Source organism: Orbicella franksi, chromosome 9 (assembly GCF_964199315.1).
Source record: "Orbicella franksi chromosome 9, jaOrbFran1.1, whole genome shotgun sequence".
In the NCBI taxonomy this organism is placed as follows: Eukaryota; Metazoa; Cnidaria; class Anthozoa; order Scleractinia; family Merulinidae; genus Orbicella; species Orbicella franksi.
Window position 1 is genome coordinate 11,970,509 of NC_138153.1, and position 21,250 is coordinate 11,991,758.

Sequence of the window (21,250 nt, forward strand, 5' to 3'; positions counted from 1 at the left end):
ACTAAGGCCCAGTTCAGACGCCGAGCTTTTCATGAGCCGAACTTAATTCGGAGTTGGACCGACCTAAATTATCAAAAGTACGCCTGTTGATTCAGACGTCGAACTTAATTCACCGAACTTAATTTAGTTTGAACCAAAACACATCGAAACATCAGCGGTTTTCAGGCAAGGTGTATGCATTAGTTTCGACACATGAAAACTTCGACGTCTGAATCAAAGCGGCTGAGCCGTTCCAAATTCAAATAGCCGTTCTTAACTGATTCAGACGCCGAACTTTTGATGCGCTTAATTCAACGTATTAGGTTCGGCTCATGAAAAGTTCGGCGTCTGAACTGGGCCTAAGATTAGAAAAACATTTAGCCAAACCTTAGGCAGGATCTTTTTTCCGTTTCCTTTGTCAATTACCTTTGATCTTCACATAAAACTGAAAAGAAAGCCTGCTTTTCATGTGGGCCTTTCAAAGAGTAACTGACTGAATAGTAACACATGAATTAACATCTCAAAACTGAATTTATTCTGGCGTCTGGTGATCAAGTTTCAAATAAAGTGACACTGTTTACCTTTCATAATGTCTTCTTGTTGAAATGGCTTTTAAACTCGGTATATGTATACAGCTGCTAATTGCGATAAGCTACAAGCCAGATTGTTTCCAAGACGTTCTAACCTTTCACGAAAGTGATCATGAAACATGTTGTATTTTATAGATGCAAGGTAACCAACCAGCACATACCTGCTTTTTGGAACCTATAATCTTTTCACGAGATTGTCAAAAAGCTATAAAGTGTAATTAAAGGGGGATGTTTTCAAGAAAAGTACTGTAGTTTCTATAGCAACAGCTTCTACAACACATATCACTGTTAATGAACTGAACAACCCAAATCAATGTAACGCAAAGGATTTGGTCAGAGCAGCAAATCGAGAATTTTGGCTACATATTATATTATTACATATTTTGTTTCAATTATAATAAAGACTGCTCCCGCTGCTTTCGATCACTTCGGACTGCCTCACTGCGGCAGCAAACGAAAGCTCTTAAAATGGATGACAATTTGCTCTTTATTGAACAATTCACTTAATATCTTCATCTTGGTAATCTAAGAGCGTTTATTTTGCTGCGAGGGCAAAGTGACGGTCTTAATTTTAGCACTGTTTGGGCCAAGATTGAAAATACGGCTTGAATGTTTCCCCTTTAAATGTCATAAGGCTGTTTCGTTAACAGATTTTCTCATCAATTTTGGGTATTTTAGCCCAACACGAATCCGACGCATAAAAATGAAGCAAATACATGGTTTCACTGTGCTATGACACAACGAAAGCAGAATAGCAATCTGACTAAATACTGTAAAACGTAGACTGCAACGTGGGATTATACTCGAGAAGAAAAGAAGGAGAAACTGAAAGACAATAAAAGGTAGCCAGCACAATGCAAAAGCTAAAACGATCACTACAGACATCTTCAGCAGTACTTTGTTTCTTTTCTTGTGTCGTTGACTGGCAGTGGAAGTATGAAAAGACCCCATTTTGTTGTCTCGTAGTTTCAGTAGCGTTATAGTCTTAAAGTATGCAAACAGTTATCAGCGGCACAATCAAAACAATAACCAGTAACGCAATGTAGTAGCGGGTATGTGTTGATTCGTGATTGAAGGCCGGCTCCCAGTTTGTAATACAAAAAGTTTCGCCATTTCTTGTATCCAAGCGGAAAGTGTAGAAATATGGAGAATGAATTGCCATCGCTAAAATCCAAATGGGCTATTGACCAGTGGCCCTTGAGGGCGAAGGGTCTAATTGTTTTAGTATCACCCAACTAGTCGGACAGAAAGGGCAATGATAAAGTTAGCAAATGCAAGTTGAAGAAATATTTATTTGGGAATAAAACGAAAGAAAGCGTCACGGTCGATGGCGCCAATTTCGCTACTCGAGGGCTATTACTAATAGTCCTCTAGTAGCGTAGCCAATTAAAATGCAGGATTTGCAGTAGTCCACTAGATGGGTAATACTAATTCAGTGTGCAGAAGCTTGGTGTGGTCGACAAAATTCCTCGTTTCACCGAAGTTTTGAAAGAACATTTACAAACAAATGGATAATCAAATTCTTGAGAAGACTAAAAGGAGGCTATTTACAGTTTCTTGAATTGAAAAAAGCTCGAGAATTTTTGAAAGATACTTATAATCACGCGTACACAAATGTCAAATTGACAATTCAGTCCGCGCGAATTCTTTAAAGCGTGAAGTTTAATAGGCCCTTTGCAGCTAAGCCGTCACGTGACCTATTTTTCATAAAATTATGGGCTATAAAGTAACTGAAACCAGAAACTGCAAGGGACCGCATACGATAAACGCTGCCAACGTAGGATCTACAAGAGATGGTACTGTCCTCTGTTGCGATCCTACTTTATCGGTTCTTGTCATGTTGGTGTCTCGAAACGTTTTTCACGTAGTGTCAGCCTTGCAGTCTATTGCTTATAACGTAACGAATGCCGGAAAAAGCATGTCGAAAATATCAAAATGGCCAAGTTTGAGGCCCCGATCATTAAAGAATAAGATTTTACAACTGTCTGAGTTTTTAAAAGAATAAGAAGATTTGTATGGATAAAGTTGTTGGAGAGCAAGGTCTTGCTCTCCAGCAACATTTTCGATACAAATCCTCTAAATTTTCAGAAAATTCAAACCGTCGTATAAACTTACTCTTTAATGCCAGGGACCTCAAACTTGGCCATTTTGGTATTTTCGATGCGCTCTTTCCATTTCTGGTATTCTTCAAGTTATAGCCCATAATATGAAAAATTTTTACGAAAAATTTGGTCACGTGACCCCAGCTGCAAAGGGCCCATCAAGACCAGAAATAATTGGATTCGTTATTTGATGGAAATTTCAGTTAGGATTCTACTAAAACAATTAGATTATTCGCTCTCGATTTCTACGAGGTAATAGTTGATTCGGCCTTTGACCTCATCAACTATCATCTCATAGAAATCTCGAGCTCATAATCTAATTGCTGACTAGTTATGAACGAGAACACCGAGTTTTGAAACTTGCTTTTGTTGGAGCTCGAGGCGCCTACTGACGTTTCATCTGTCAGTATTTCAGGCGTCTGCTTGTTTTAAGTCTCAAGTCAACTTACAATGTTTACCTTCAGTGTCTTCTCTATAAATGCCCTATAATATATATTCTCGATACTTAACTTGAAGTTGAATATCAAAATCGAATAAACTATCATCAAAAGTAGCAACAACATACACTCAACAGCGAAGCATTACCTGACAATGTTTTAATCAAATAAATTAGTTTTTGATTGTGGAGGTCAAGAATATTACCCAGAATCAGCACCAATCTAGTTGCCGTTTATCGTTTGTTACCCTCTGTACCATTGCAGGCTCCATAACTTTTAGATGTCTTGCTGGGAACAGTTCCATTTGAGTTTTAATAGAAAAAGCTACTGATCAAATTGTTAAGTCATAACAACAGCAATAACAACAACAATAAAAATTTATTAAGAGTGTGTCCATGAGAAAACCAGGCAGAACCAGGCAGGAGGTGATACAGCTCAAATCACCGATTTCGCTCAAACTTGGCACAAATGTTGGGTTTGTTGAGTAAATGATCATGGCAAGATATTAGGTCAAAATATTTTATTCCCTTCAAGTTAGGGGGGGCCCCGTCCAAAAATGGCTATTTGTCACTAATCTATGCATATTTGATTACCTATCTTTGATTTAGCATTTCTATACAACAAGAAAGGCCATGTGAAAATGAAATCCACTGGATCATGTTCCACTTTTATCAGTCTCAAAGCACAGTTATTCAATTGAATTAGACAATTTGATTTCTCTCCGTGGCTCCATCTTAAGTCAGGTGCATATTTCGTGGTGTTGTGAATAGCCTTTAATTGATGGCAAATATCTGCATTGGGCAAAAGTAAATACACATTATTCTAACATGGATAGTGAGAGCAATCACTAAAGTTCCCAAAAGAGCCATAAAATGTTTGGGGACTTCAATATTTTTTCTGTGCTGGCATACTGTTTACATAGGACTTTTCGATTTTTGGCCATTTTTCTGTCTTAACATAACTCGAAATCAACAAGAAATATCTACATAAGTATTTCCCTATCAATTTCCAGTTTAAATTCGGCGAAAAGAAGCACTTGAGACAATTCTTTCATATATTTTCAGAGCTACATTTTGTGACATTCTCACGATATCAATAAATCGCGGTAGAAGAAGATTCAACGTATAAGTTCCCTCAACTTATGTTTTCAGGTGTAAAATAGAATGGAAACGCGATTTTGCGCTCTCGTTGATTCTTGGATTGCAAAATGTCCAGTTTTGTGTCATCTGTTCCGCTGCCTCGACCCGAGGTTTAAAGAGAATATCCATCGCCATCCCGCTTTCGTCATCAGAGATATCAACATTTGTCGAAAAAGCTACTCAAAATGCCGTTTAAAATCTAGGAAGAGCCATCACTGCTGTAAGTGTTATAGCATACAGATTTCTTTCAAAGCCCACCACAAAACATTCCGCCATCTTTAACGATATTAAGCGGTACAGTTTGTATCACCATACATGGCGTATCTACCCAAATCAAAGAAGACAACGCTGACTTTCAACCTCTAAGTTAAAGATGGCGGAGTGCTTTGTAACGGATTTTAAAAGCAATCTGTTTGTTCAATTGGTGGCGCGGGTCCAGTTGCTGACCTTCGCGTACAACGCTTTCGGTTTTAACGAATGAATTGTCAATTGTTTACAGACAATTGAAAATGCCTCCCACTCCTCAATATAGCAACGTAACTTAATTTTCATTCATTTAGGATTTGGAGGGAAAAAACAAAACTGGCGAGAACTGATAAAAAGCACCCATTAATTTGGCTCAGAAGTACCTGTCCTTGAAAGCTGTTAAGGGTTCTGATGGTAAATTAAATGGGAAAGGTAACCTCCTTAGAGTGAAAATACCTCATCAAGGGATGTCATCTGCCACAAGGATAAGTGGCATCGTGATATTGTAATCAACGTCACGTTGTAACCAATACAGTTCAGATAGTACGAGTCTAGACTGCTAGATGGATAAGTCAATCTGCAACTGATAAAGCAACAGACGACACAGACTGTGATTCATATCAAGTTGCGCTTTTATCGAGTTTCACGATGTATATTTTGCCTTGATCGCCGAAAACGCCAGCTGCGATAAATGACTTTTGCTTTTATGCCAAACGTAGACAACATGAACTATTCAAGCTTGAGTGCAGCCCACGCAGAATGTGCGATACATCATTTGGCCTTAAGGCTCAGGAATTCAGTCATGAACCTTTCTTCAGAGATGTCAGACGAGTTTGATCTGACAAAAAAATAGCAGTTATTCAAAAGAACATTGTTCCATATATAGTAGAGGGACTACTAAAACGCGTCAAGTTTTGCACGAATGTGTCATAATCCTAAAGTGTGAAATTATATTTACTGTAAGACAATTCCATCGTGTCAGAAAGATACAAAACATTTTAATAGTCGGCGATTCGGGAAATCGCGCGACTGACGTGAAGCATTTGGATTAAAAGAAAAAATAACGTTGAAACAATGCGTTTTCTAGGTTGGGGCGCAAACGCCAGTTTAAAACTTAGACTTTTTGATACATTTCTTACTCTTGTAAAGCTACGGAGCACGTATAGATGAAACGTTTTCGCTAATCTCAGTTATCACTGTTATTCAGTAAGCGAAGTGACTATGCCCAGCAGCCCAGAAATGCCCGAGAGTCAGAAATGTTCTCAGATTTTCCGCGGAAAGCCTAATTGAAACCTGTTTAGGGTATTCTCTGTATACATGTTTGTTGCTTAGCGATTCCAAAAATAATTTGAATTTTCTAGTATTCGAATTCGAAGATCATGTGCACCGACACTTTGAAAATCAGTTAATGTTGTGGGCAGTCAGGAAATTATCTCAAAAATTATGTCAAAGCTCTCAAGAGCGATAGAAATCTCGAGTACATGATGTAATTCTTTACGAGAAATGCCGAGCGATTCTGGAAACAGCACGACGGAAAAATCACTATCACGATTTTGTTACATATCCCGAAGCACTCAGCAACTGTATTGCATGGACTTCAGCCTGGATGAACCAGAAAAGGATATGTAACATGTTCCTATAATGTCACGCACGACGGTAAAATCACTATGACGATTTTGTTACATATTCCGAGGCGCTCAGCAACTGTATTGCATGGACTTCAGCCTGAATGAACCAGAAAGGATATGTAACATGTTCCTATAATGTCACGCACGACGGAAAAAATAACTAAGACGATTTTGTTACATATCCCGAAGCACTCAGCAACGGTATTACATGGACTTCAGCCTGGATGAACCAGAAAGGATATGTAACATGTTCCTATAATGTCACGCACAACGGAAAAATAACTGTGGCGATTTTGTTACATATTCCGAAGCACTCAGCAACTGTATTGCATGGACTTCAGCCTGGATGAACCAGAAAAGGATATGTAACATGTTCCTCTAATGTCACGCACGACGGAAAAATAACTATGGCGATTTTGTTACATATCCCGAAGCGCTCAGCAACTGTATTGCATGGACTTCAGCCTGGATGAACCAGAAAGGATATGTAACATGTTCCTATAATGTCACGCACGACGGAAAAAATAACTATAACGATTTTGTTACATATCCCGAAGTACTCAGCAACGGTATTGCATGGACTTCAGCCTGGATGAACCAGAAAGGATATGTAACATGTTCCTATAATGTCACGCACAACGGGAAAATAACTATGACGATTTTGTAACATATCCCGAAGTACTCAGCAACTGTATTACATGGACTTCAGCCTGGATGAACCAGAAAGGATATGTAACAAGTTCCTATAATGTCATGCACGACGGAAAAATCACTATGACGATTTTGTTACATATCCCGAAGTACTCAGCAACAGTATTGCATGGACTTCAGCCTGGGTGAACCAGAAAAGGGTATGTAACGTGTTCCTATAATGTCATGCACGACGGAAAAATCACTATGACGATTTTGTTACATATCCCGAAGCGCTCAGCAACTGTATTGCATGGACTTCAGCCTGGGTGAACCAGAAAAGGATATGTAACATGTTCCTATAATGTCACCTACGACGGAAAAATCAATATCGCGATTTTGTTACATATCCCGAAGCACTCAGTAACTGTATTGCATGGACTTCAGCCTGGATGAACCAGAAAAGGATATGTAACATGTTCCTATAATGTCACGCACGACGGAAAAATAACTATGACGATTTTGTTACATATCCCGAAGCGCTCAGCAACTGTATTGCATGGACTTCAGCCTGGGTGAACCAGAAAAGGATATGTAACATTTTCCTATAATGTCATCTACGACGGAAAAATCAATATCGCGATTTTGTTACATATCCCGAAGCACTCAGCAACTGTATTGCATGGACTTCAGCCTGGATGAACCAGAAAAGGATATGTAACATGTTCCTATAATGTCACGCACGACGGAAAAATAACTATGACGATTTTGTTACATATCCCGAAGCGCTCAGCAACTGTATTGCATGGACTTCAGCCTGGGTGAACCAGAAAAGGATATGTAACATGTTCCTATAATGTCACGTACGACGGAAAAATCAATATCACGATTTTGTTACATATCCCGAAGCGCTCAGCAACTGTATTGCATGGACTTCAGCCTGGGTGAACCAGAAAAGGATATGTAACATGTTCCTATAATGTCACGTACGACGGAAAAATCAATATCGCGATTTTGTTACATATCCCGAAGCACTCAGTAACTGTATTGCATGGACTTCAGCCTGGATGAACCAGAAAAGGATATGTAACATGTTCCTATAATGTCACGCACGACGGAAAAATAACTATGACGATTTTGTTACATATCCCGAAGCGCTCAGCAACTGTATTGCATGGACTTCAGCCTGGGTGAACCAGAAAAGGATATGTAACATGTTCCCATAATGTCACGCACGACGGAAAAATAACTATGACGATTTTGTTACATATCCCGAAGCGCTCAGCAACTGTATTGCATGGACTTCAGCCTGGGTGAACCAGAAAAGGATATGTAACATGTTCCTATAATGTCACGTACGACGGAAAAATCAATATCACGATTTTGTTACATATCCCGAAGCGCTCAGCAACTGTATTGCATGGACTTCAACCTGGGTAAACCAGAAAAGGATATGTAACATGTTCCTATAATGTCACGCACGACGGAAAAATAACTATGACGATTTTGTTACATATCCCGAAGTACTCAGCAACTTTATTGCATGGACTTCAGCTTGGATGAACCAGAAAAGGATATGTAACATGTTCGTATGATATGAACGAGCGAGGGAAAAATGACGATTTTGTTGTTGTTTTTGTTTCCTATAGTGTCACGCATTACTGAAAAATATGTGGTTTTTGTAAAATATCCTGTAGCACTCGGTAACGTAGAAATACTGCGAAGACGTTTGCGTGGGAAAACCAGAGCGGATTTATAATATGTGGCTACATGGTGATTTTACTATATATCTGGATTCGTCTTTCAGAAAACTGGTGTACCATGGACTTCAGTCTAGGGTCTAACCCACGGATGAAAATAGTGATTTAACATTTTAGTAGCTATCTAGTCCCCATACAATCTAAAAGCATGACAATGGGTGTAAGTTATGATATAAATAAAATATTAATCGGAAGACTTAACTTGGTGCGTTTGACTTGTTGAGTTTTGAAGCTGTTGTCTTGATTCGATGCTCTGGGAGGTTGGTCACGGGCAGCGCAAGCTGAAAACACTTTCTGGTTCTCTCCGTCGTTCTTGGGTGAATGAATTCATGTATAAATCAATCGTGGCTGGCGGTTTCGTTTGGTTTTCAACAGCTGTTTTATGGTTTAAGCGAAAACCAATCCAAATGTATACTCGGGGCAGCTCCTTTGTTTCTCTTCCCGTGAAAAGAAAACCCACGCGCCTTCTTTAACTCCTCAAGGCAAATTCGATTGGAAACTTGCTCAATTTCGCACAAATGCGTCAGAGAGACACCATATCTTCTAACTCAGAGGCACATCTCGTTTTGTATTCGTTTTCAACGACCGATGACGGGTTCATTCGAAGTCGAAGTCTTTTTTTTCATATCTGACCGCGCAATATTCCCGCGTTATGAAAATTTATTATAAAATATCAATTATGTGGCCAGATCATATCTGAAAATAACCAGGTTGCTTTTGTACACAATTACTCTCACTGAAAGCAATTATCGCTAACCACAATAGAACCGCAAAAGTCTTGCGATGACAGCAACCTAACAGATAAATGACATCACCCCATAGCAACCGGACCTGGCGAATTTTTCAGCTTCCGGTTAGCTCTGGCTCGTGATGGTATCTTTGGTAGGAAACATGTTCCGCATTACTGCCTTCATTAGAATAAGAGAACCGATCCTGCTTCTTATATATATCGCTAACATGGCTGCATCCGCTCTTCTGCTGGCAGTGTTTCTAATCCCTTGCCTAATCTTCAGACAAATCATCAGTTCGAACGATTTCCCGGCCGATGAAAATAGGAACATTTTTCACTGTAATATATGCACTTTGCTGAGCGATATGTAAGTGCCAAGTCAGGGTTTAGTATTGATTATCATTGAAAGATTCCTAGCGATTGCTATTCCCGTATTGTGTAAGAAACTCACGGTGAAAATACTTCGCTTTGTCTTCGTTTCTACTTGGATCATGACCAAAGAATTGTACTCGCCATATTTTCACTCGTCTCGACTAAAGCGCCCGCTCCTAGATCCATCAGAAGGAGGTCATCTCGGTACGACTTCCCATGGTGAAATCCGATGTCACCCGAGGTCACCGCCGTCGTTTTGCTACCCGAAAGAAAATCACCTTCGTTTAGAAATTTGACAAAATCTGATAGTGAAATAGATCTATCTTTTTATGCTATTTTTTAGTTATTTATTTTTTTCATTTCATTCAGCAAATCTTGCAAACCTCCTTGTCGTGGATGGCTGATCACTGCTACAAAGTCGCGAGATCGCGTGACAATCTCTCAAAAGGAGCTGGATATCGAATCACCGGATATGGAGACAGACCAGGAGAAAGACAGTGGTTCTGTTGAATGAAACATCAGACAAACGGCAAAATTTGCAACAGCTATAGTCCGACGGCATAATTCCAAATCTCAGGCACTTTTTTTGTTACAAACGTGAAATTAGGCACAGTGATAGCTCAAGCATTTTCAGACTATACAGACCTATACAGTGCCAGGCTGGACAGGCGCCAATTTCCATGGAAATGAGAAACTCAATCTATTAGAATTTACGAAATTCCTCGGCTGGTTTTAGTTTATCAGCAATACTTTTCATTTCAGTGGTTCTAGCTTGTTTTCCGTGTCCATTATGTTTTATGATATGCCACGTTACCCTTAGCTACGCGTTGCTGTGGAAACCAAAAAAAATTCAAAAGCCCACTGGTACTACTATAGAAACTGTAAAGTCGCGGATATCAAAGGCATTGCGACATTTGCCATACAGAGTATCGAGTGATCCGACATCCGGTAAACTGAATTGTTCCCAAAACACGCTATTTTGGGTGGAATATTGCTTCTCTTTCCCAAAGTGGTATTTCTTTCTCAAATGTACCACCAGAAATGATTTAAAAATATGTAACCTATCGATAACAAACTGGAGAGATTTTGTCGCGATTTAGGCATGGCATTTTTACAAATTTTTACGTGGGTTTTATGTAAATTTTTAAAAATCACTGCACCAGGGAAAACTGGGCTTTTTCGACAGCGCATGCTTGAAATAATAAATGTACCACCAAATTTTAATTAAAAACACATGAATAAGTTTGCAACATTTTGATATGTAATTCGTGGGAGTTGGCATGGATTACGGCGTGGCAAAATGACTTCGAAAATCTTCTATCTTGTTTTCTTTGTTGTATTTGCGTGTTGCACGACGGTGACCGCAATAGGTGATCATTCTGGAGGTCAAAATGACGATTCAAACGCGAAATTCAGCCAGGAGAATAGTCCTTCGTATACTTACGAGATCAACAAGTAAGTAAACTTATAAATATTTATTATATATATATATATTTTTTTTTTTCGAGCATTATCGAAACTTAATAATATTGCCCTCCTCTTTTTTTTCTTCTCACAGTTATTTAGTTTATATCATCCCGTCCAGTGTCAAACACATCCTGTTCTACTGGCAATTCTATTCTGACCTCCGGGTCTTCTTTCCTGCCAGACCACAGTTTTCGATTAATCGCTCTATATAAATTGCCGTGAAACATTTGCCTTCTGCCTTCTAACGTTTCGGCTGGAACATAAATTTTTTCAAGGCGGACAAATGATTCATCAAATTCATTTCCATAGCCAACAAAATGAATGTTCCTACATTTTTTCTTTGCCCACCTCGGTCACTTCAGTATCGTAGAGGCTGTTGTCCTTTTTTGGCTTTTTTTCATAGCACAAGGCATCAGTTGCTTAACTTCGTCAATAAAACGTTTTGGTGGCCGCGATTCTCTTTTTTGACGAGCCGCCATTCTGGATTTTCATCACACGGAGCAAGCGCAATAGTGCGACATTCATGTGAGAGTCACCAATATCAAATGTCCTACTTTGTGGGCAATGACTTTGATATAAGGCTCTTCATTCCGTCAAACGACTTCCGGTTGGGTAGACCATTATATATTATAAAACAGAGATTTGCACGTAGCAAATAAGTCAGTTTTTCCAAAGTTTTTTTTTTTTTTTTTGGAGCCACAATGGCCAAGCTCTTTACAGCTGACAGCTGCTGCTCGTAGTATAATCTATTGTAATCGTAACTGCATCTTCCCTTCTCTGCCGAGAGATCAGTCCCAATCTGTGTTCATGCAGGAAGCACAGGGGCTGTCCCCACACGTATCTCCAGGCACTGAGACGGGGACTTCGCTCGCCATGAACAAAACAATAAGGAAAAAGCTAATTTGTTGGCAATCCGGACCTCTTCGGCCACAAGGATATATAAGGAATCGTCACTAGATTAAGCTTATGGCGAACAACTGGCAAGATAATGAATTAGTGGGGAATGAACTTGTGCATTTCCTCAAGACATCGCTTCTTAAAGATTGCGAACCTTCGATCATTGCAATCATTTGTAGTTTTTTTAACTTTTTTTAATTTTTTTTTTCCATATTTGGAGCTGATACCAGCTTTTTAAATTTATATTTACTTATATTTCAACATTTAAGTGCCTTTAATAGCCAGTGGCTAGCAATATAATGCTATTTAAGACATTTTAGTGTTCCTGGCTTTTCTTTCGACACAGTAGAAAATTTTGCTTTAGTGGCGTAGTCGATTTTGTTAATTGCCACCACAGTAATGTGTAGAACGTGTGCACACTAACAAAGGAAGGTACTGCCATTAAAATCGATGTTAATCTGAAGCTGTTTTGTTATGGAATTCTAAGAAGCTACGATCAGAGAAAGCCACAGAATATGCCCTTGCTATTGCGTTATAATGCTATAATCAAATAAATTAGTTCTTTTAAGAAGATCACGAAAATTATCCTCAATCAACACCACTATGTTTCATACCTTTTCCCATAGAATGTGTTACTTTAACTTTCTGTCAAGACTTTTAGATGTCTTCATAGAAAGAATTCCATTTTAGCTCTAAAGTAGAAAGCTACTGATCGAAATATTTAAATAACTGATTACAGTTTGCCATCCCTAAAAGGGACACTGTCACGATATATTTGGTTAAAACTGTTATAAATTCACGAAATGGTCCCTAAATTTATGTAATAAGAACTTAGTTCTAAGTAAATGATTAAAAGCAATTTCTTGAAGAAAGTCCACACTGCAGCAAAATTTTTGCAAAATTTGAACAATTTTCGAGCCAACCTTGAACCCTTGAAAAAAACTGACATCCTGATGCTTTTTCAAAATACATATCACAATCCGATTCCATCTTCGCCTTCGTTAGCCATCCTCACCTCCTAATGGGTTTTAATCATTTGTCGAGTACTGCTCTACAAAGTAAAATCACTATTGTTCAGTTTCCAATGATCGATATATGTTGTTGAGATTTTCAAAATCATGCTTAAAATGGTAACAGTGTTTCTTTTAAGTCTTAATTTTTGAGCTTTGGTAGCATTTGCTGCCCAAAGCAAAGAGACTGAGTCATAATTTTAGTTCTGTTTGAATCTAAAATACAGAAGAAAAGCCTTTCCCCTTTGCAGTGCGACTACTCGAAACGGGACACTTGGTAAAGAGTTAACCAATGAGAGCGTTTTTTGAGAAAAAAGGCGATCTCTTTCTTAAATAAAACCAAAATTATTTAATAGACCTTTCCCGCATTCCAACAAACAACGGCGCCAAGTCGAGGTCAGGGTGGACAAAAATACAACAAATGTATGAAAATGTCCACCCCAACCTCGCTGTGGTGCTATTATTCGTACGCATTGAAGTGGAATGGGGGAAAGGTCTATTGTAGAACAAACAATAGTTCTATAACCAAAATTGGAATCCCGCTTGTGCGCTTTTCAACAGTTGTCGATAGAGAAGTCGATAGTATTTATGTACAGTATGTCAAACAGACCCTTACTTGCCCTCACGAAAAAGGATACTAATCCATTGTTTCCAGTTTACGTTTTGATTGACTAGTTTTCTTCTAGGTGGCCTGGTTCAAGTAGACGAGATGTAAATGTCATTAAACTGTCAAAAGACTGTTTCCTTCCCGTGTCTCTTTACCTTATGAATTTTAGCCCACCCCGAATCTGGCGCATAAAAGTAAAGCAAATACATGGATTCACTATGCAATGACACAACGAAAAAAGAATGGCAAACTGAGTAAATATTGTAAAACCTAAACTACAATTTGGAAATGAACTCGGAAAGAAAAGAAGAATAAACTGAAAAGCAATAAAAGGTAGCCAGCACAATGCAAAGGCCGAAGCGATCACTACAGACATCTTCAGCAGCATTTTGTTTCTCTTCTTGTGTCGTTTATTGGCAATGGGGGTACGAAAAGACTCCATTTCGTCGTCCCGTAGTTTCAGTAGCGTTATGGTCTGAAGTACGCACACTGTTATCAGCGGCACAATCAGAACAGTTACTAGTAACGCAGTGTAGTAGCGGGTATGTGTTGACTCATGATTGAAGGCCGGCTCCCAGTTTGTGGTACAAACAGTTTCGCCATTGAATGTTTCCAAACGGAAAGTGTAGAAATATGGAGAATGAATTGCCATTGCTACAATCCAAGTGCAAAGGATGAGAAACCGTCGCTTTTTGACAGTGATTCGACGATAATCGCTTGGAAATACAACTGCCACCAACCTGTCAGCGGCAACCAAAATCAAGGACAGTGTGGACACCGCAATGGTAACATCAGTAGTGAAGGCAGCTATCTTGCAGAGCACAGATCCAATCCACCCATGGACCAGAAAAGCCGTGGAGCCTTTGATCTGAGTCACGATCTCACGAGGAAAGTGAACTATGGAGAACAAGAGATCTGAAGCAGCTATGTTAGCTATCAACAGATTCATTGTGATAGTTGATTTCAGAGAGGCGAAGATAAGCAGGGAATTCCCAATGAGTGAAGCAATCAAAAGGACGCTGTATATAGAAGCATACGTTATCGTCATAGCCTTAAAATCAATCGGCAGCAAACACATTCCATTCTGCTCAGCACTGAGAGAGACTTCTGAGCTGTTGTTGACGAACATCATAATTGAAATAGGAATGTATCCTGCCGAAAAGAACAAAATTATCAGCGAAACTGTAATAACAAGAACGCTCTATTGTAGCTTCAAAGCAGCATAATTTATCATCCTGGTGGTTTTTGAATTTATGACATACAGCTGGTGTGATGAGGGACAACTGGTAGCTACAGAATTGCTTCGGTATCATATTTTCATGATTATCATATTTCATGGAAACTTGGCTGGGAAATTCAATAATTTCTATTCTGATATTTTTTTTTTACTTGCACTCTCATACACTATAGCCTTGTGGAGGCGTACACGCTAGCTTGTGCTCATTTTAGTCGGGTGCAGAACGCTCGAAATAGTTTTACTAAAACACTGGTGTATATTTGAGTTGAAAAGTCACGGCTCTGCTTCTATACAAAGAAGAATGACGCCCAAAGGCAATTGACCTTCAGTTAGCAAGAACAAATGTACATCTGCGGCTTGGCAGCTTTGAAACAGAATAACTTGTTTTTCTACCTGTATTCATACGGGTTTCAGACGGTAACCTACATATGTCAAAACTCTGAACATGCATTTTCGAAGGGCATACGACTGGAGAATGGTCCGTGAACACAGATGCAAACTCGTTTATTAACAGTTATTGGTCTCGTCAACTCAATATCGGGCTTTCCTATTAATGAATATTTTAAGCAAATTTTCATTACTGCATTATACGGTCCTAGAAACGCCAAGGAAAAGTTGAGATAGCGGTAGTCTTTCTCGTGAAGTCATAGAATAGATAATTTTTCAGCTTGAAATAGACCACTAGAGAGTGGAATACGGCTATATTAGCAACGAGAAACAGGTCGCATTTTTTTCACTAAGGCAGTAATAGGGATAGCTTCGCCAACGCAAACAGATACTAACAGAGCGAGCAGACTTATTTTTCAAGTAGCTTACCTCAGACCCACAAGATCGCCTACTACGGTGAAATTTAGAGAGGAATTAATGCTTATTTCACCAACATCAACTAAAGGCACACTGCCATATGCTCGCTAATCAAAGCTTGAAATTCAAATGAATGGAGGACAGCTGCTGTCTTAGAGAGTTCACTGTCAAGGTATCTTTACCACTGACAAGAAAAGCGACGATCGTTGAAAAGCCCTTTTTCCGGCTAAACTTTTCATTTACATCACAATTTAATGCTGGCATCCAGTGGGGTAATAATATCGAGCAATATTGTATAGTTTCAGCCAAAATTGCCTTCTATCCACATTGAAGTGTGTTGTCATGCAAATGATAAAAGTTAATCGTGAAAACAACTATTACCTAACTGTAAATTCTTAAGGTTTCAACTCAAAGATGTATATAGAATGGCTGTCATTACAGTTCTCAGTTGTTAAATATATTTAAGTAAGACGACAGAATAATTTTGAACTGTGTTTACCAAACGTGTTGACCCTTTCGCCTTGATCGTGTGCCTTCTTAATAACCCGTTCTAGTCTAGGGCAGAGCTTGCCCGCGCTGATTTTAAATTTTTGTCACATAGACAACATTCAAGCTACAGTGGCCAAATTTTGTTGAAGTTTCCTAATATTCAACAGAAAACATTTCTGGTGTTGATTGTTTGACTTGTTTGATTGTTTGACGTTTCTCTGGTAATGACGTTTCAAATGGGTGCTTCACGAAAATTTTTAGTTTTAATCTTCATTTCCTATTTAAGTAAGATTTTGGATTTCATTGGAAACTAGTCGCACTTCTTGCATTTTTTACATCCTTTGTGTTTCCTTTGAATCAACTTTTGGACCCGCTGTGACAATTCTGAAAAACTCGAAAACTTGTCCCAGGATTGCGGACCCAAGATGGCGGTCATTTTGAATATAATGTTTTAGTTGACAAGTAGTGACGCCTAAAGGAGTCAAATCTAGATGTATAAAATGCCAAACCAGCTTGGTACTATTGAGTTAACACAGTTGGAAATACAAAGGGGGCAGAGAGAGCCTTCCACCCCACCCTACTGGCCTGAGAACGCATAAATATTTACAGTCGCCTTGCCGACACCCCGCTATTACTGACGCTCGCTATTACGGGCAAAATCCAGCTCACCAGTGAAAGCTATAGACGTTTGACTGGAAATGGCTCCCGGTATTAAGAGTGCCTGCCTGTAAAAATCAGACAAATTCTTAATTTCGCGGCAAGGGTCGAAAATTCAATTTCGCTCATATTCTTATGGTAGATAGGCTAGGGCATGAAAAAAACTACTGGATAGTTTTTCTTGCAAAACATCCTTTTATTTCCAAGAAATAGGCAAATTACCAAATTCCGTTAAAATCGTCATTTGACGTACCATTTTACTGAACAAGTTTGAGAGCCTCGCATGCAAAACCACATCATTCTTCCGTCTTTAAAACACTCAAATATTTTTCTGCAATGTTTAAATGTGCACCGGGTTGATTTTAGGGATATTGCTTTTTATCTTTTTCTCAGCTCGTGAGCGGGCGGAATTCAAGAAATCCTGCAATCTGATTGGTTCCAGGAGCGGGCGGAATTTTCCCACCCGGACCGCCACAGCGGGCGGAATCTGATCTATTTTCGTGAACGAATTAGCGGTAATCGTCAATTTTTCGCCCTTTTTACACTTCCATCGACGATAAATCAGCGCAAGTTTATCTCTATTCACCTTTAAATGGCAAGAAAGTCACTGTAAGTAAATTCAATTGAGTTTTTTGAAGTTGTGAGAGTTTGTTTGGCTGTTTGTAGCTCGGCGCTGCAATGGCGAGTAATCCCGCGTGTCTCTCTCTATACAATTTTAATTAAAAAATGACTCAATTTCAGTCGAGTTTACCTCGCTGATCGTTGCTGTATTTGAGAGAATTTCTGTGGAATACACTTAACGAATTTCCTCGCTATTTGCTACTCGATTTACGGTAGAAAACTCTGATTTCGAGTGATTCGCAACGACTGACAGAAATTGTTTTTGTAGTACAACTTCAATCTTTGCACGAAATTTCACACCGGAAAAACACTTTCGGAGAACTTAACTGGTGAACTAAATGCCACTAAACATGTTATTGTCCGGCTTAGGGTCGGTCCGTATAGTGAAAAACTGTGACCTCGGGCTTGAAAAGGTCCAGTTTTTTCCTATACGGACCTCCCAGCCGGCCAATAACGTACATGTCTTTTTGGGTGCAAAAAATTTCGAAGACATGTATTTCTTTCACTTAAAAGTACTTCGTGAGTATAATTAATTTTCACCATGTGCGAAACCTTCAAATGGATTCAGCTTCTGGTGGTTGAATCGCGAAGGATGGTCTACAGATTCCTGTAAAAATTTCTTTGGGCAAATGATTGTGAGCGACGCGAGAGCTTTTCAAATTACGTGAAAAACGCAAGTATTTGACCATCCGTCGTCAAATTTCAATTTACGGGTTAGACGTATATTTTAGCATGCGCCACATGACTTGACCTATAATAAGTTGAAATAGACACAGAGCTGATAATTTCGAAAGTTCTAACCTTATTTGTTGTAAAAGGCAGGCCCAAAGCCGATTTGACGTGTTTCTAGTCGATCTCTCACCATTCGTCGCACATAAAGCAGAAGTTTGCTTTTGTTTACACAAGGTTAACGTCCGATGGACATCGCCCACTGTCAACCTATTATTGGTCGAATACTATGAATCTGTGACCATCTTTCTACGTATATGAACATTACTGCATCTAAGTCAAAAACGGCTGAGCCATTTGAGTGTAAAATGGGGTTGACCAACCTCGTTCCCAGGGTCTCTCATCTTACCGCCCCTCTCGTCGCTCGCTCCAGGGGCGGTAAGATGAGAGACCCTAGGAACGAGGTTGGGGGTTGGCTAGCCTACACGACTTCTACGGTTCGTGACACTTGTAGATTTGCCGTTCTCTGTTCGGTCACTCGACCTTTCTTGTCGCTTCACTCGTGTTCATGAAGGCACTTCATGTTGTGCAATAAGGAGGAATTTTAAGTTGTTATCTTGGAGTTTATTTCTTACTGGCTTTTCCAAAATATCTGGGAACTTCCAAATTGGAAAATTCCAAATTCAAAACTATTGAAATAAAAAAGAGTGCTTATAAATCATCTAAAAGCATTTCCTAGCCAACATGTCCCCAGTAGACACATTAACGACATAAACAAAAGTATAGGAAAAACGCAAGATTTTGATATTCTTATGCTTATGCTTATGTCGCGGCCGTCCATTCACCTATTGTTTATACAAAATATTACTTGGCGAAAGAATATTTTTTTATTACAAGGAATTTGCATGAAGACTAGATCAGAGAGTTAAAAGGATTGCGTGTGAAACGATCTTGGATTTTCGTATCTTTGACGACGATCCAAGGTGATTTTCACAAGCATTCAAACGGGCGACTGACTGAGTCTTCACATATAGCCTTGCATGAGCTTTATAACATATTGAAGTAATTTTACCTCCTTATAGTATTACTTTTCCTTATGTTCGTCCTGCATGGCTCGAAGAGAGCCAACTAAGTTAGTAGAACTTAAGTAGCCGGAATTCTACTAGTATACTAATGCAAATGCTGCAATCTGATTGGCTGAGCTATCGTACAATATTATGCAGCCAGAAGTATGCAGTTGCCGCAGGCCGTAAACGAAATAGCAATGTTTTCTTGTTTCTCGGAAGTTTTGGGTGAACATTTAGAAACAAAGGGATAATCTAATTGCAGAGAACACTCAAAGAAAGACGTTCACGGCTTCTGGACTTTCCAAAAAAACTCGAAATTGTTAAGCAAATTGATGAGCGCGCGCACCGAAGTTTGAAATTCAAGTGACAATGCAGTCCTCACAAGTTCTCTAAACGCGAAGATTATTACAAAGTAGGGAAATTGTTGGAAATAGTTCATTGAAAGAAATTTCGTTTGGAACTTTACTAAAACAATTACACTATTCGCTCTCGATTTCTATGCAAGTATCATCTCACAGAAATCTTGAGCCCAGTATAATGTTATTTTTCTTTAATTTGTTGTGGTGTATATCAAATCCGATAATTTGGTTGATCAAGGTGCTGTTAATTAGCTTTGCGCAGATGGTCGTGGTTGCAGCTGTGTTGTTCTAATTCAGGATTCAATAAGGAATATTCCTTCCCATTTAAATGTAGTAACAAAGTCACATATGCCTGATGCCTGAGGGGTGAAAGAAAAATGAAAGGCGCCATTAAAATAATTTTACAACTATAATTTGAGCTACGACTCGGTAACTTCCTTTCCCATCGTAGAAAACGCAAATCAGTATTCTGGCAATCAGCTTTCTAGAATCCTCCTAGTATATGGGATTTTGGCATGAAAACCACTCATTATTTCTAGACATTTTTGCGTCCTTATTCATTATCTATTTACGGTTGGCCGTTCTTCTCCGCGCCCCGGTTGCTCTGAGAGTGTGGATAACGCTATCCACTGGATAACTCGTTATAATTATAGTGGATAAGCGTTGACAAAACAAACTACGCCATCCACAGGATAATGATTTATTCGCTGGTTAGCGATATCCACGCTTTACACAACTGTGAGCGCAGTTTGTCAAACGATGGGAAACGACGAGCTTTCGCAACGTAATCATTTACTACTGATCACTCAGCGTTGATCGCCAGATACTAGGGTAACTTCATATATATTACTTAAGAGTTATTGTTCTGAATTCGTGTGGAAAACGTGACTTACTGCTCTGGATGAGTTTTTCTTTCAACAGTCCCCTTTGAATTCATCTAAAGCTTCATTACAGTCTGGTTAATTCCCTGTTGAGGAATTAGAATTGATGAGAACTGTGGCTTTTACGTTTGAAGAAGACGTAATTATTCAAATTGGTATAGAATATGAAAATTAGCAACTGCATTGCAAAAAGAAACGCTGTAGGTCACAACTCCTTAGACTTAAGAGGGCCACTTAAAAATCTTTTTTGTTTCTGCTACGGTTGAATCCCACTCGAAACCTCAAGAGAGAGGCATTAATTTTGGGGGGGCCTTCCTAGAAACCGGAAAACCGTTCAAACGTCATTTCAAAACCAAAAAACCGCCAAACATGATGAAAACATTTGAATCTATCAAGCTTGACACAGTGACGAAAGAAGTGTGTTCTTTTCCGCTTATAAGGGATCAAGAGAGTTTCATGTGAAATCTTCGATCGAGATGCCGTTCTCTTCCGGGAGAACCGTACGAACACCACGAGACCCCGTGTGGTGCCTCTGTGTTAGAACGCAGAGATCCAGGCTGACTTCTTATGAGACAGAAATGTAGCGGAAGACCCAATCATCGTGAGCGAGTGATTAGGGTGGCTAGAAATCCTGTTCTTTATTCGCACACGTGTTTTGAAGTCTTTGAGTGACCAGCTCTCCTCCTCAAAGAATCTGACCCACGATCGTACTAATATCTAAGACTTGGGAGAAATTGAACCTGGCAGTTACTTGCCCTAATTGATGACGAGCATGACTCAATTGACAAACCGGGGCAACTCAAGCAATCTCTTTCCGTGGACAGGATCCGAGTCATCTTCGTGCTCATTAGCATGCGTGTGAGACATTTTGC

General features: G+C 39.2%; 2 protein-coding genes and 1 pseudogene across 2 annotated transcripts in view; all 3 read right to left on the reverse strand.

The window, feature by feature from the left end:
- LOC145496583 (neuropeptide Y receptor type 1-like) overlaps nucleotides 1-21,250 on the reverse strand; it is a 36,049-nt gene that overhangs the window by 6,259 nt on the left and 8,540 nt on the right. The gene's annotated exons all lie outside the window — the stretch shown is intronic.
- Nucleotides 1,169-3,412, reverse strand: LOC145497346 (substance-P receptor-like; annotated as a pseudogene).
- Nucleotides 12,408-20,486, reverse strand: LOC145496587 (neuropeptide Y receptor type 1-like). The gene is made up of 2 exons (XM_081476294.1): nucleotides 20,391-20,486; nucleotides 12,408-14,746 (listed from the first exon to the last, which is right to left on the reverse strand). Exon 2 carries the CDS (start codon nucleotides 14,724-14,726, stop codon nucleotides 13,746-13,748), a length of 981 nt encoding a protein of 326 aa, XP_081332420.1. The 5' UTR covers nucleotides 14,727-14,746; nucleotides 20,391-20,486; the 3' UTR covers nucleotides 12,408-13,745.